Source organism: Macrosteles quadrilineatus, unplaced genomic scaffold (assembly GCF_028750875.1).
Source record: "Macrosteles quadrilineatus isolate MER2022 unplaced genomic scaffold, UCM_ALF_1.0 Scaffold_4__1_contigs__length_99947679, whole genome shotgun sequence".
NCBI classification, from domain to species: Eukaryota; Metazoa; Arthropoda; class Insecta; order Hemiptera; family Cicadellidae; genus Macrosteles; species Macrosteles quadrilineatus.
The window spans coordinates 38671301-38688243 of NW_026542597.1; the positions used below are offsets into that span (position 1 = coordinate 38671301).

The 16943-nt window shown below is 33.3% G+C and overlaps 1 protein-coding gene across 1 annotated transcript in view; it reads right to left on the bottom strand.

The window, feature by feature from the left end:
- LOC128992858 (metabotropic glutamate receptor 1-like) overlaps window positions 1-16943 on the bottom strand; it is a 105103-nt gene that overhangs the window by 29991 nt on the left and 58169 nt on the right. The window contains exon 5 of the mRNA XM_054416601.1: window positions 456-702. Coding sequence (XP_054272576.1) covers window positions 456-702 — 247 coding nt within the window. The remainder of the gene's footprint in view (window positions 1-455; window positions 703-16943) is intronic.

Below are 16943 nucleotides of genomic sequence, written 5' to 3' on the forward strand. Positions count from 1 at the left end.
TTTGAGCAGAGCCTTTCTTTTAAGTCAGAGTAGGGAGTTTGAGACAAAGGTTTGATAATAAAATCTGAAAGGTGACTTGCAACTTCATTGTCCAGTGAGCTCATTACATAATTGTATTTAGTTCTTTCCTTTGAAATTCCATGAAGAGAAAACTGACATTCAATTTGATGAAACCAAAGTGAAACAATTTTTGTCCAAAATGGTGGAATTTTTACTTGAATTGGTGAGATTTGTAAAGCCTCTGGTGTGACAACAGCAACCCTTACCTGCCCAGAAAGATGAATCTGCTGGTGAGGTTAAGTCTATGAGTGGCTGCCAGCAACCCTTACCTGCCCAGAAAGATGAATCTGCCGGTGAGGTTAAGTCTATGAGTGGCTGCCAGCAACCCTTACCTGCCCAGAAAGATGAATCTGCCGGTGAGGTTAAGTCTATGAGTGGCTGGCAGCAACCCTTACCTGCCCAGAAAGATGAATCTGCCGGTGAGGTTAAGTCTATGAGTGGCTGCCAGCAACCCCCGCACTGTCATCCCCTCACAGAAACACACCACTACCCTTGCGTTCTGGTCTTGGTCCAGTTTCTTCACCACGTTGTCAAACACTTCGTCCTCCGCGTTGCTAAGGACCGAGTCTTCCTTGGCGATGCAGATGTTGGCTCTTTCCGCCAACTCTCGAAACGCCTGGATGCCACTTTGGCCGTAGTTTTCTGAAAAAAGATCAAATAAATAGGTGAAATGTGAAGCAAATACATAGTGGCTTCGCTATATTTTGTTCAATCACAAATCTATATTCACATCTTTTTACGAGATATTTTCTCTTCTTACGAAATATCGTATTTTGTTTATAAACAAAGTATTTAAATTTCACCGTTCATTAATTTGATTCACGTTTTCTGCAACATTAAAAATGTTGTATGGAGTAAATCTTATTAACTAAAAGTTAATAAGATTTACTCCATTTTTTGGTGTATGTCAAAATATGTTAACCTTATTGAGCAGAGCGAAGGGAAGCTGTTTGGGATCGACTACAATGCAAACTTTCTAACACATTAACTCAACAACGGCGAACATATTTTAGCCAAACTTACCAAGGTTGTTTTGCTAAATGTGTAGAAGGTTTGGATGAAACCAATTTCAATTTTTGATAATGTCTAGGCCCTATATAATTTAAAAGTAACTCAAAGTGTTTAAATTTTAACATTGGACTTATGGGTTTCCATAATGGTTAAAAAATAACGACGTAAATGTAAACAAAACAAAAAACCATAGCATAATATGTTTAAATCAAGCTACGACCTAAACACTGTACAAAGAAAAAACCACTGATCATATAATACAGAGAAAGTCTTATGTTTAAATTTAAGTCGCAATTTGGAAACGACTACTGATCGAATAGGTACAGTACTTTACATATTAGATTTACGTCGCTAAACAAGGTTATAACAAATAAAATTTGTCTTATGTTATTGGGAATTAAAACAACTACATGATTCTGCAGTTTTAAATTACTAGGTATTCTCAAATCAATATTTATTTTTATCTTAATAGGCTACTAACTGTTGGCCCGTCCTACGTACGGGAATCAAGTGGTCGATTAAAACTGAATATAATTCAGAACAGCTAGTTTACACGTATAGGCCTACAGAAAAATTCTGGCAGTTTTAATAGGGAAAATCATCTTGTAAACAAATATCACGTTACTACCTATTTCTTTCAAATCCGATTATATGATATGCATTTCAAATCCGATAATTTTACATTAAAACAGCGACTTGAAAAGCCTTAAAGCAGGATTGGTGGGTGATTCCCACACACTGGTTTATGATACAGTTGCTACATATCACATTTTATTGCGTACTATCACTTAAAAGAGTACCTTATTTTTACCTCAGTGGCCACTGACACCTTAAGAGGATTTTGGCCTCCCATTCTCTTCTATCCCTTGCCTCTTCTAATGTTGATCCCAGTCTGGAGAAGTCTTTCATTGCTTGGTACTCCAAGTAGTCGTCTTACTTGTCCTTGGAATACATTTTTTAAGTTGATGTATCTTCTCTCCTCCACGCATAGCCTGTCCTTCCGAGCCTTTTACTTCTGGAAAGCACCCCTATCTGTGTGTTTAAGCATTTCTCTTAGATCTCTGTTCTTTCATATCTCAACTGCAGTTATCTTTAAATGGCCCGTATATTTTCTCTGTACTCTATTCTCAAACTAAGCAATAAGGTCTTTCGGTTCTTTGGTCAGGGCCCAAGTTTCTGAACCATACAGTACTACTGGCATAATATGGTATGTTATGAATCAAATTTGGTTTATACTGAAACCGTGCAGCTTATTGGTCAGTTTTCTATAGACCTACCACACCAATTTTTGACATTTGCTTTACTAACAAAAAATTTGGTACGCCAACTTAGTTCTGACATTATTAAATAAATCGTCCAAACCTATATTTTATATCAATTTCACTGCATTAATTGCTAAATATAAGTAAACAAAGAAAATTCAAACAATAACAAATAGTTTGTTTTGAAACAGCTGTTTAGTTGAAATAACATTCATTTGAATAAAACTTGTCACATGTAGAAGGAATTTATAAAAGTAAACACGCTAGTAAGCTAGTGACGTAATTTTCCCATGTTTTTTATCCATCCCGTTATCCGTTTTAATATCCGTGACAACAACCCACTCTCATTGAATATGTACATCGTAGTTTCCCATATTAATTTATCCTTGATCTCCTTGTTTGATAACATCAATACTTCCAGGCCAAATCCAAACAAAATTTAAGCAGTCAAACATTGATTTATTGTAAACAAAAAGCTGCCAAGATGGATTAAAACATGTAAACATTGTTATTTTCTTACTCTTTCCTCAAAAAGTCGAGGAGTATAATAATTTGCATAGGCTTTTGTTTAGACACTCGTAGACAGAGCGAGGCTCTACATCAGAGCCTCGATTTGTATACAGCAATTGTCTTACTCTGTAGTCTACTCATCCTATATTAATCTTACCTATTTACTATAATCAATGACTAAATCAATGAATAAATAAAATAATCTCATAGTTCTACAGAATATTTTTATATCCATCCAGCTGTTAGTTAAAACAAATTATATTGCAATAAAACAAACCTAAGTTTTGAGGGACTTCTCTAAAAACAATTAGAACATCTAGTATTTCGTTATGTATATTTAAATAATCTGTCATAATCTTGCCGAATAAATTAACGCATCACTGAATATATCATTTTACATAGTATAAATAAGTCAAGCCTACGTAAGTCATTTAATTTTTATCTAAATGCTGAATTTGTGTCACAAATGCTGAATGTTTACAGCTGATACGTCAAGCAAATGCTATTATACAAAAGAAGCCTAGAATGTTAGCGTCGGCTGCTAGACCTTAACAAAATTTAAACTTAATTTCTAAAAAACTGAAACCCTAAACTAAAATTATGGCTTCGACATTCTCTAGTACTCAAAATTATCTTTCTTTCAACACAAAAATCATGAAAATCCGTCAAGTGGTTGATTCAGAATCGTGAAAAAAACCCTGTCACGTTTTAATATTATAGAAGATAGATGATGATGATGATGATTATGAACATGCTTTCTTATTATTTACTTTGAAATATTTTTGATGATGTAATCGTGTTGGCAACAAAATTGTTGTATTGATTGTTGTGTTAGGAACGACTTGGGGTATATTATTTCCCAAAAAGGATAAAGTATTTTTTGCATTTTCCCAAAACATAAGCATTTGGGTATTTTATTGTTTTACAACAATATTATTGTTGTATTATTGTTGTAACAATATATATTGTTTATTTTATTTTATTTTATTGTCTTATAAAAGTGTATTAATAAAGAAAATGTCTGAATTTAGAATTCATTCTAAAAAACTGTGTGATATTTGTAGAAAACGAAGACGATCAGTAAACGCCCGAAACCCACGAACAACTATTTCTGGCAGTGTTGTGCGATAGTTGAATGTGGAACACATGCTTTTCATAACTATGTTAAATGTACAACATTTGAAAATAAACAACATATTCCGTATGGTGACAAGTATTTGTGAAATTCTCCCAAAGCAGGCAAGCCATTAAAAAATTACGTCTGCTAATCGTATGGATCCATGCAGGATTATTTCTGTCTGAACTGCAAAATCTGGCCAAGATTGAGAAAATGTCGATTGGTCAATTCAAGGTCGGGTTCAACCAGAATGGGTTCACCAGATGACTTTAGCAAGCAAACACAGGAAAAATACCTATACAAAGGATATGTATGTAAAGTCCACATCTTTACTTATGAAACTTGTTATAGATGTTGATAGTTCTGAGCGAAACTGAAAAATTAAAATGATGAAATAGTTGTAATATGTTATATTTGCAAACATTTTTTTATTTATTGCTTTAAAAACCATGAAACGTGATCGCTCCGTTCAACTGGCTTTCACTGTTATGAAAGCAATCCTATTAAGTTTCCTATTTACACATATCCTATTTTAACAGTACTATTTTAACAGTATAGTTTAATTTGCACCATCTCTAATTTCTATTACTATTTGATGGCATATTGAAAAGACAATACAGTATCTATATTTTAGTATCAATTCGGCTTGGGGTCTGACCAGCATCCTTCATATAACCCCTCTCAGATGCGTAGATAAATGTGAAATAGAAAACAATTTCCTACTATCAACAGTCACTGAACAAATCAACATGGAACATATTAAGCTCTGTGTTGATAGCATTGTGCATCCTAGGAAAAATACAAAATTCAAAGTTCAGATTGACAATTCAAATTGTGACATAAATACTTCTCACTTAAATCAAATAAACCCCATTATATCACTTAAAAGTTAGTAATTGGAATCTTGTTACTCCTTTGTATAATAGTGCCATTCTAAGTACACTATGCAGACAGTTCAAGATTAATATCCATACTCAGTTGTTAATAACATCAGGGAGCGATCAGATGAACCTGTTGTTTCCATGAAACATTAACTGTACCTGTGATTAACTGGATTTGTTGCTATCAATTCACAAATTTTCCTACTTGCGTTGGCTATATAGACTTCATTTAGGTCAAAAGATCTTGAAAAATTTAAAGTTTTTACAAAAACGGTTTTATATACTCTTCTAACCTATTGCAAGATTGTGTCGATTTAAACAAACAGTTTGAAGAGCCATTGTTCATTCCTTTTCTAATGTATTAAAACGCTTTGAATGATATTTGTCTTATTAACTACATCAACATAATCAATATTAGCGTTTATAAAGATAAAAGAGTGTGAAATATCTCGGAAATACTATTTGATTCATTTAATTTTATTTTAAATTGAATTGAAAATCACACAAGAAATGAAAGCTTATAAAACGTTCCTGTAACTAGTTGGAAACCATTGCAGAACCACACAACAACGTAAGAAACGGTTGGTATGTTTCCAATATCTTGCCTTGTCACTCACATCACTATTGAGAGGCCATTCTTCATCTCTTTTTGAGGCATAATGGCTGTTGTGGATAATATTCGAATACTCGCATGACATTACAACTGGTAACGTGTTTATAATAGAGCTACATCACTGTTTCGGTACATTTATTTTCAGTTTCTGTATTTTTTGTAAAATATGTAACTGTTGCTTATTTCAACTGACGATTTTGCCTATGTTTTACGTTTACCTGCAGCTAAGTAATTACAGACGTATTTATATAACTTTAGGATCTCAGTTTAAAGTTATTATACCGGGTGTATATAAAGTCCCGCACGGTCTTAATCTTTTCTAAAGCCGGGTTTTCCTAGGCGCGGAAGTGGAGAGCGGAGAGAGGAACGCGGAGAACGGACTCCACTTGTCTTAGATAATTTAATTTTACTATTTTCCTAGAAGGGGAGCAGAAAACCATGTCAATCTCTTTTCCGCTCTCCGCGTTCCTCTCTCCGCTCTCCACTTCCGCGCCTAGGAAAACCCGGCTTAAACGATAACAGATAAATCAATGAGATTTGGTCAATCAAAACGGCACCTAAAATTCTACTTTTTAAAGGAATTGTCAGTTTTCTGTCGTATCATGGGGACGTCCCGCAAGGAGTCAGAAGGAAATCTTAAATAGGAGCATAGGTTGGTATGTTAATGGTTGATGGTTGATGGTTAATGGTTGATAGGTTAAAGGGCCTATTAGCAGAATACAATGCTGCAAATTTGAACTCAAACGGACAACCGAGTCAAAAATGGAAGCCGTGCAAAGATACCTTGAATCCGCCATTTTGAATTTTTGAACGGCTGCCAATTTTTACTCAGTTGTTCTTTTGAGCTTGAATTTGCAGCATTCTAATCTACTAAAAAAGACCTTTAATTTGATGTGCATATCGACCTATGCTGACGTTTACGATTTTCTTCCGATTCCTAGCGGCTGCCACTCTGAGGACGTAGCATTGCAAATTCAATTTTTGACTCGGTTGTCCGTTTCAGTTCAAATTTGTGACATTATACTCTACTATTAAAGGCCTTTGCGATGTACGTATCAACCTATGCTCTGACCCCTTGCCCTGACCATGCATGATATGACAGAAAACTGATAGTTCCTTCAAAAAGTAGATTTTTAGGTGTTGTAGGTAGTTATAATATAAGAATCGGTGGGAATGGAAATGAGAATGAGGCAAGTGAACGAGACCAAGAATAAGAATTGAACGCCAAAGAACAAAATCCAATTGGAAATTAGAACAGATAACGGGAATAGAAAGAATAATAAAAATGGGGAAAGGACGAAAATAAAAAAAAGAGAAGTGCAATGATTATAGTTATTGTAATGTTATATATTATTTTCATATATTTTATATGTAACCCTCTTTATTATTCCAGATACTGTCTAGTATCCGAATACAACAGCAAAGAAACAAAATTAAACGTTTGACGAATGAGTTGGTATATCAAAGCTTTATTAATCTGAAGCTCTGGAAATAAACCGTTGCAACACAAGAGCATATCAGTCAGGATATATTGCTCTGTTAGATTAAACAAGCTTACTTAGGGTGTCGGAACAACTTGCTGTTTGCCTGCGCTGCTATTACCCCACTCTGCTACGTCATCTTTCTTCTCTGGCGCAGAGAGGCTTTTAGCTCTTTATCTGATTGTTAAAACAAACATTTGATTTGTAGTTCTTTTAACTTAACGGATCTAATTATATATAAACTCGATGGATAGGATATTAGACAGCAATCACACAAGTGTATTTTATTGTAAGGATTATGTGGAGGATTGAAATGGGATTGGGAAAGATGTAACAGAAACGTAAAATAATGGTAAAGATTGCAACACTCAAAACTAACAACACTGACTAAACTCTGACATAAAAAAACTACCGTAAAATTATGGTAACACAGTGCACTCTTGTAGTGGTGTTCACATTCATATTGAGTGAATGTTTGTGTAAAAATACAATATTAAGACACTATACTATATATAATATGGGTAAAGTTTGAATATTTGTTACTTAAATCTCGAAATCGTCACAAAAACACCCATATACTTATGGTGTAACTAAGTTCTGCGTAAAAAAAATCTTTAACCAAGAAAAGTCTATCATCCTCATAATGTGGATACAAATTTTGGAAAATTTTACATGGGCCTTATGGAATGCCATCCTGACATTATGGGCATTTCATGCTCGTAAATAAAATCAAATTGTAACATGTATATACAGACAAAAAAAGAACAATATTAATAAGTCAATAAGTATATTACTATTTTAACAGATGTTAAATATACTGCAAACGATTATTTGGATAAATGACATTGGCCAAAGAATACCATCCGAGTATACTAATGATTTTATCCGAGAAAGTTCAGTTCCCAGTTACTATGTAAAATGCTAGTTATCAGCGGATTCAATGCTATCAAGAAGAAGGTAAAAACAAATGGCTCACTAATCAAATCAAATCAAAATATCTTTATTCATACAAGACAAGTACATGTTAGTACATCTGAATAGTGTCAACTTAGCTATTTAAATTAACATTTGCTTAATTATTCATATACTATTCTATGGAATATAATACTTTGCAAACCAAGTAAGTTTTTAGTTTTAGTTTAAATTTGAACTGTTTATTTGACACTTTAATTCTTTTGGCAATTTTCTGAAATAACTTGCTCCTTTGTAAGACGGCTTCTTTGTGTAAAATTCAAGTCTATGGTGAGTGGGTATGATTTCATTCTTTTTTCTCGTGTTGTAATGGTATGTTTCTTGTTCTAAAATTGTATCCTTCTTATTGTTTAAATATATCATAATAGTGTCTAAAATAAACTGACCATAAACTGTTAATAGGTTTAGCATTTTAAAATGTTCCCTGCATGATTTACTTGGATGTAGGTTTTTTATTATTCTAATCGCTTTCTCTTGTTCTTTAAGAATTTTATCTAGAATTTCTAATTACTACGCTATTAAGACTATATAACTATAGTATTATATATATATTATATTATATATATTATATATATATATATTATTATAGATATTAAGACTAGTGTAATATATTGTAAGTATTAATAAAATATTTAATGTAATATTTAACATTACGATTTAAAATTTGGTTTAGTGTTTTTGAAGGCGTTTTTAATAGTATATTTCGTATCTAGGGCCGAAAATGAGGTTTTGCCGACTCGAGCTAGTTTTTCGACGCTATTTTTCACCACACTATACCCTATTACCACTATTCACCACAAAATAATGCACACTAATGGTTAACACAACTACAACTTTAAGGTTATGTGAAGAAATCATTTGAGGAATCAGCAAAAATAATAATAAATAGTTGCTAGGCAGCGGTGACAATAAAACAATTCTATTGCAATGCTATGGATACTGATTGTGTATTCAATATGAACAGGGATTTAAAAACCTGCTCGGTCCTCAAATTACGATGACAGCTGACTTGGCCAGCAAAACGTAACTTTCAGCCACAAATTAACGTATGTAAAACAGCTAAAAACTTCATAGTGTGGTGCAAAAAGTGTTATTAATCAGCTGGTTACTTCCATTAAGGCACTATAAGATTTGTATTTATCATCTTCATGGCGTGTTTCTGTGATATAAATATAATGTGTTATTTTACATCTCATTACTTGTAATTTCACAAAATGTAAAACTATTGAAATTCAACAATCTATTTGTAAACCAACTCCTATATTTTTATACCCAAAGAGCACTACAGGATGTAGACTATTTACCCTCAATTAAGATAGAAACGCATACCCGCCTTTGACAACGGTAGGCTTACCGGAAATCAAACATACACGCAATTGGGTTTATTATAGAAATAAATGATACTTCAAGTATCCAAAGCCAATGCTATAGGTTAAGCATTTTCTACTGATTTGTTTCGTACCGCAGTCCCAAATGGCCATCTGCCACTCTCAATACTCTGAACGACCGCTGCTGCAGCCACTAATGTATGCCTTTTTGAAGTTCTCTGTCACTTATAATATCAAGTTATCATGCATGTATATGCTTTTGCTAGAAATATATTTACTATTACTCTTATTCCCTGGCCATTGGGTACCATAGGTAGTCTAAGACCAGTAGCATAAAACTAGGCCTGACCTCGGCAAAATTAATAACAAAGCAAAACCAACTGGAATGTGTTAGGCATGCTTCCCTTAACATTTTGTGAAAATTCCCAACTATTCCCACTGTAGCAAAATCCGCCATCTTGGAAAATGACGGGAAATCTATAAACACTGCAAGGTTCCACTTAAAAACTTATTGTTCCCAAACCATTCCACCTAGAAAAGTCTAGTTAGTATTAGATTCTTCGCCATAATATTATCTACAAGAAAATATCATATTAAATAATGGTAATATGACTTTTAATAGTGAAAAAACAAATTAAATTTTAAAATATGTAAATAAAAGTAGACATATTCTAACTTTTTTGGGGTTTTCGCCATTATTATTGAGTAAATGCAGATTTTACCTGCAACAAACATGTAGAGCTTTAAATTCCGCTTCATTTCCATATATAATATAACAATGTTTGAGCAATATTGACGTACACGGCGAGTGTCAAAGTACACTCTCATGTAACGCACCTGTGGGGCCAAAATACATATAGTGTGGTCGTATGGTTGTATAAAGTGGCAGAATACTTCAGTTCTGGCGGGGAACATGCAACTTGAGGTGGTAGCATTGTATAGAAGTCCCTGAACGTAAAACTGCCCAGACCCCAATTTTTAAGGACCTCGGTCGTCCGTAATGACGTCATCAAGATGGCGGCTGTAAAAGGATGCTGGGTCGCCATGAATCGGTTATAACACCCAATTGCCTGAACCGATTTTAATGAAATTTGGCATACAAGTGCTTGAATACATTATCTCAGCCCAGGTTGTCAATGGTCGAGTTTGATTAAGTCGTTTCAAAATGGCGGCCGTTAATAATTAAAATAATACAAATGTTTCGGTTTTTTGTGTTTTCAACTCCCTCCAGAGATCTGCATCAACCTATTAATTTTCCTTGCAAGCACAGGTTGTGATGCCGTTTCTAAATTTCATGGAATTGGCAAAATACCCCCACCACAGCAAACCTGCAGACTTAAGTGAGTTTCTAATTGCCTGATTTGATTTTAAATTAAATCTATTTCAATAACATTAGACTTCGTGAGTACCTGGGTTTGCTGCTACAGGGAGAGTAATAAAGCAAGTTTTTTTTATCTATATAATAGTAGCAAAGTTTAAAATAAATACATTTGCCAAGTTTCATAAAAATATATTCATAAACAAGCAAACTACAACAGTTTATGGATTCTCCGTAAGAATAACATGGGAATAATTTTAAAAAATTGAACTTTCTCCGTAACCTATAACCGTACAAATACACTTCAATATACTAAATTATTTTTGGGTTTTTTCAAGATCTTGGAATTGTTTAAAGATAAATTGGAGAATGTGATGTTTTGAGGTTTAAACATAAGAAACCCCAATTTTTACCCCTTAAATCCCGCTTAAAACCCCGTTACCATGATCCGATCACGCTGGTTCGCGAACTTGTTCGAAGAAACGTAGGTTTAAACGTTTAAACCAAATGTCATCAAAATTGGATAATTTTTCCTAACGGACACATATTTATACAAACAGCGTGTTCAAAAAGGATAGGAACAAAATTTACAAATTGATCCCTTGTGCCAAAATAAGAAGAACATAGTTTCGTTCAGATATCCACTGTTTTGTAATTTTTTATTAAATTTTGTATCTTTGGATTATTTTGACTGAACTTTATGAAACTTGCTATGTTTGTAAAGGTAGAATATGCCAATTTTAGGTCAAAAAATTACCTTGGTCCAATTCAATAATTTAAAATGGCGTTCTTTTAATTTTTAAATAAAAAATTATTGAAAATTGAAGATTTTATGAAAAAGTGTCAAGGACACTTCTGTTTAATATTTAAAATTCCCTATCAAACGATACCAAGTTAAAAAAAATCTTAAGAGAAATGACTGATATATCACGATTGTTTGATGTAAATATAGTCGGAATGAGGCTAAGCTAGCCAGGTTTTCTTCAATTTACAACTGAAAGTCTTAATATTTAAATTATTTTTATTCGGCCGTTTTGAACTGGAAGTAGTTTGATAGGAAATTTAAATGCTAACCAAAAGTTTTCTTGACACTTTTTCATAAAATATGCCATTTTCAGTAATTTTGATTTAAAAAATTAAAACGCCCGCCATTTTGAAATTTTGAATTGGACCAAGGTAATTATTTTCCCTAAAATTGGTATGTAGGTGTTTTTGAACACCCTGTTTATGTGTGTGTCCGTTAGCACAATCACACAAAAATGATCCGATTTCGATGAAATTTTGTACAAACGTGTAAACCTACGTTTCTTTGAATAAGTTCACGAACCAGCTTGACCATTGGAACGGGGTGGTTGGGGGGATTTATGGGGTAAAAATTGGTTTCTCTCATTTTTGACCATCAAAACATAGATATCCCTAATTTATCTCTAAAAAATTGTGAAGAGCTTAGGCAAATAAATAATTTAGTATACTGATGTATTTTTGTACGGGTATTGGTTACGGAGATAATTCAAAGAATTGTAAATTTAAAATTATTCTTACGGATAATAAATAAACTGTTTTAGTTTGCTTGGTTGGAGATATATTTTGATGAAACTAGGCAAATTTATTTATTTTAAACTAAGCTATTATCATATTAATAAAAACTCACTTTATAACTCTACCTGTGGCAGCAAACCTAGGTACTCATTAAAACGAATGATATTGAAATAGATTTAATTGAATATCAAAATAGGCAAATTGAACTCACTTGGTCTGCAGGTTTGCTGTGGTGGGGGTATTTTGCCAATTCCATGAAATTTAGAGACGGCATCACAACCTGTGATTGCAACGAAAATTAATAGGTTGATGTAGATCTCTGGAGGGAGTTGAAAACACAAAAAAACCAAAACATTTGTATTATTTTAATTATTAACAGCCGCCATTTTGAAACGACTTAATCAAACTCGACCATTGACAACCTGGGCTGAGATAATGTATTCAAGCACTTGTACGCCAAATTTCATTAAAATCGGTTCAGGCAATTGGGTGTTATAACCGATTCATGGCGACCCAGCATCCTTTTACAGCCGCCATCTTGATGACGTCATTACGGACGACCGAGGTCCTTAAAAATTGGGGTCTGGGCAGCTTTACGTTCAGGGACTTCTATACAATGCTACCACCTCAAGTTGCATGTTCCCCGCCAGAACTGAAGTATTCTGCAACTTTATACAACCATACAACCACACTATATGCATTTTGGTCCCACAGGTGCGTTACATGAGAGTGTACTTTGACACTCGCCGTTTACGTCAATATTGCTCAAACATTGTTATATTATATATGGAAATGAAGCGGAATTTAAAGCTCTACATGATTGTTGAAGGTAAAATCTGCATTTCCTCAATAATAATGGTGAAAACCCCCAAAAAGTAAGAATATGTCTTATTTTTTTACATTTTTTAAAGTTTAATTTGTTTTTTCACTATTAACAATCATATTACTATTATTTAATATGGTATTTTCTTGTCGATAATGTTATGCCGAAGAATCTAAGACTAATTAGACTTTTCTAGATGGAATGGTTTGGGAACAATAAGTTTTTAAGTGGAACCTTGCAGTGTTTTACAGATTGTCCGCCATTTTCCAAGATGGCGGATTTTGCTACAGTGGGAAAAGTTGGGAATTTTCACAAAATGTTAAGGGAAGCATGCCTAACACATTCCAGTTGGTTTTGCTTTGTTATTAATTTTGCCCAGGTAAAAGTCTAAAAGGCCTAGACTAAGGTGGTATTTGGCCTCGCCAAGTTGCTGATGGCTTTACTAAAATATATGTTTTCGTATATAAGTTTATATCTCTTGTAGTGCATTGTGTAAAAAAATTAGTTAAATCTTCAAAATCATGTTCTTTGTTGAGTTTTTCATGTTTTTTATGAATCTGATGTCAATGTAACCATTATTAAAACATATGGAGGTACATTTAATTAAAACAGTGAATTGAGGTACTCTTGTGTAATATTCTCTATTGTGTAATATTCAGCTCCAAATATGTTAATTTATTAAAAACACCGGTTGACATGTAAAGTAAATTCCGTATAGTTAAATTAAAAGTTTTTTTTACAAAATTGTTCAAAGAAATCGTCCACTTGTTAATCCTGAATCAGACATCCCATCTATGTGGACAGGCTGCAAACAATTAGTATAATCAAAATATACATCATAGATCATAGATCTTACATCATAGATGAATGATCGGCCCACCGATAGTGCTACTGTCAACAGTTTTGCTGCGACAATAGTGTTGTTGTCATGTCATAAAATATGCTATAGTTAGTTTGTCAATAAGTTGATATCTTAGTTTGGCTCTATGAGATAGCGTATTTTACACTGACCATAAGTGACATTAGTGGAATCTGCCAGTATGTTATTTTTATTCTAAATCTGGCTACACATGTGGTAATGGGATGTCTACAGGTCCGTAAAGTTGGCGTACCCATATTAGCGTATCCACTTTTGATCATACCAATCGTTAGTTCATCGTTAGTTCTCGATAGTTCCCAAATTTTTTCGTTAGTTCTCAAAAAATAAAAAAGTTATAGCCGATTATAAGTGGGTACGCTAACTTCACACTTCCGGGTTCTAGCACGCGCCGTTTTCTGAGGAGAAATGTTCACATCTATATACCAATCGTTAGTTCTTCGTTAGTCCTCGATAGTTCCCAAATTTTTTCGTTAGTTCTCAAAAAATAAAAAAGTTACGAAGCATAAAAAGTGGGTACTATTACTAATGTACCCACACGTACTAATGTACAACCCGCGCCAACTTCACAGTTATAGAATTTCCAGCGGGCACAGTTTTTTTACTATAAATGCCTATATCTATATACCAATCGTTAGTTCTTCGTTAGTTCTCGATAGTTCTCCAATATTTACGTTAGTTCTCAAAAAATAAAAAAGTTACGAAGCATAAAAAGTGGGTACGCCAACTTCACAGTTATAGAATTTCCAGCGGGCACAGTTTTTTTACTATAAATGACTATATCTATATACCAATCGTTAGTTCTTAGTTAGTTCTCGATAGTTCTCCAATATTTACGTTAGTTCTCAAAAAATAAAAAAGTTAAGAGGCATACAAAGTGGGTACGCCAACTTCACAATTATAGAATTTCCAGCGGGCACAGTTTTTTTACTATAAATACCTATATCTATATACCAATCGTTAGTTCTTCGTTAGTTCTCGATAGTTCTCCAATATTAACGTTAATTCTCAAAAAATAAAAAAGTTAAGAGGCATACAAAGTGGGTACGCTAACTTCACAATTGTACAATTTCCAGCGGGAACAGTTTTTTTACTATAAATGCCTATATCTATATACCAATCGTTAGTTCTTCGTTAGTTCTCGATAGTTCTCCAAAATTAACGTTAGTTCTCAAAAAATAAAAAAGTTACGAAGCATAAAAAGTGGGTACGCCAACTTCACAGTTATAGAATTTCCAGCGGGCACAGTTTTTTTACTATAAATGCCTATATCTATATACCAATCGTTAGTTCTTCGTTAGTTCTCGATAGTTCTCCAATATTTATGTTAGTTTTAAAAAAATAAAAAAGTTAAGAGGCATACAAAGTGGGTACGCACACTTCACAATTATAGAATTTCCAGCGGGCACAGTTTTTTTTACTATAAATACCTATATATATATACCAATCGTTAGTTCTTCGTTAGTTCTCGATAGTTCTCCAAAATTAACGTTAGTTCTCAAAAAATAAAAAAGTTACGAAGCATAAAAAGTGGGTACGCCAACTTCACAGTTATAGAATTTCCATCGGGCACAGTTTTTTTACTATAAATGCCTATATCTATATACCAATCGTTAGTTCTTCGTTAGTTCTCGATAGTTCTCCAATATTTACGTTAGTTCTCAAAAAATAAAAAAGTTACGAAGCATAAAAGTGGGTACGCCAACTACACAACTATTGAATTTCCAGCGGGCACTGTTTTCTGACTATAAATGCCTGTATCTATATACAAATCGTTAGTTCTTCGTTAGTTCTCGATAGTTCTCCAATATTTACGTTAGTTCTCAAAAAATAAAAAAGTTACGAAGCATAAAAAGTGGGTACGCCAACTACACAACTATAGAATTTCCAGCGGGCACTGTTTACTGACTATAAATGCTTATATCTATACACCAATCGTTAGTTCTTCGTTAGTTCTCGATAGTTCTCCAATATTAACGTTAGTTCTCAAAAAATAAAAAAGTTAAGAGGCATACAAAGTGGGTACGCTAACTTCACAATTGTAAAATTTCCAGTGGGAACAGTTTTTTTACTATAAATGCCTATATCTATATACCAATCGTTAGTTCTTCGTTAGTTCTCGATAGTTCTCCAAAATTAACGTTAGTTCTCAAAAAATAAAAAAGTTACGAAGCATAAAAAGTGGGTACGCCAACTTCACAGTTATAGAATTTCCAGCGGGCACAGTTTTTTTACTATAAATGCCTATATCTATATACCAATCGTTAGTTCTTCGTTAGTTCTCGATAGTTCTCCAATATTTACGTTAGTTCTCAAAAAATAAAAAAGTTAAGAGGCATACAAAGTGGGTACGCTAACTTCACAATTGTACAATTTCCAGCGGGAACAGTTTTTTTACTATAAATGCCTATATCTATATACCAATCGTTAGTTCTTCGTTAGTTCTCGATAGTTCTCCAAAATTAACGTTAGTTCTCAAAAAATAAAAAAGTTACGAAGCATAAAAAGTGGGTACGCCAACTTCACAGTTATAGAATTTCCAGCGGGCACAGTTTTTTTACTATAAATGCCTATATCTATATACCAATCGTTAGTTCTTCGTTAGTTCTCGATAGTTCTCCAATATTTATGTTAGTTTTAAAAAAATAAAAAAGTTAAGAGGCATACAAAGTGGATACGCACACTTCACAATTATAGAATTTCCAGCGGGCACAGTTTTTTTTACTATAAATACCTATATATATATACCAATCGTTAGTTCTTCGTTAGTTCTCGATAGTTCTCCAAAATTAACGTTAGTTCTCAAAAAATAAAAAAGTTACGAAGCATAAAAAGTGGGTACGCCAACTTCACAGTTATAGAATTTCCAGCGGGCACAGTTTTTTTACTATAAATGCCTATATCTATATACCAATCGTTAGTTCTTCGTTAGTTCTCGATAGTTCTCCAATATTTACGTTAGTTCTCAAAAAATAAAAAAGTTACGAAGCATAAAAGTGGGTACGCCAACTACACAACTATTGAATTTCCAGCGGGCACTGTTTTCTGACTATAAATGCCTGTATCTATATACCAATCGTTAGTTCTTCGTTAGTTCTCGATAGTTCTCCAATATTTACGTTAGTTCTCAAAAAATAAAAAAGTTACGAAG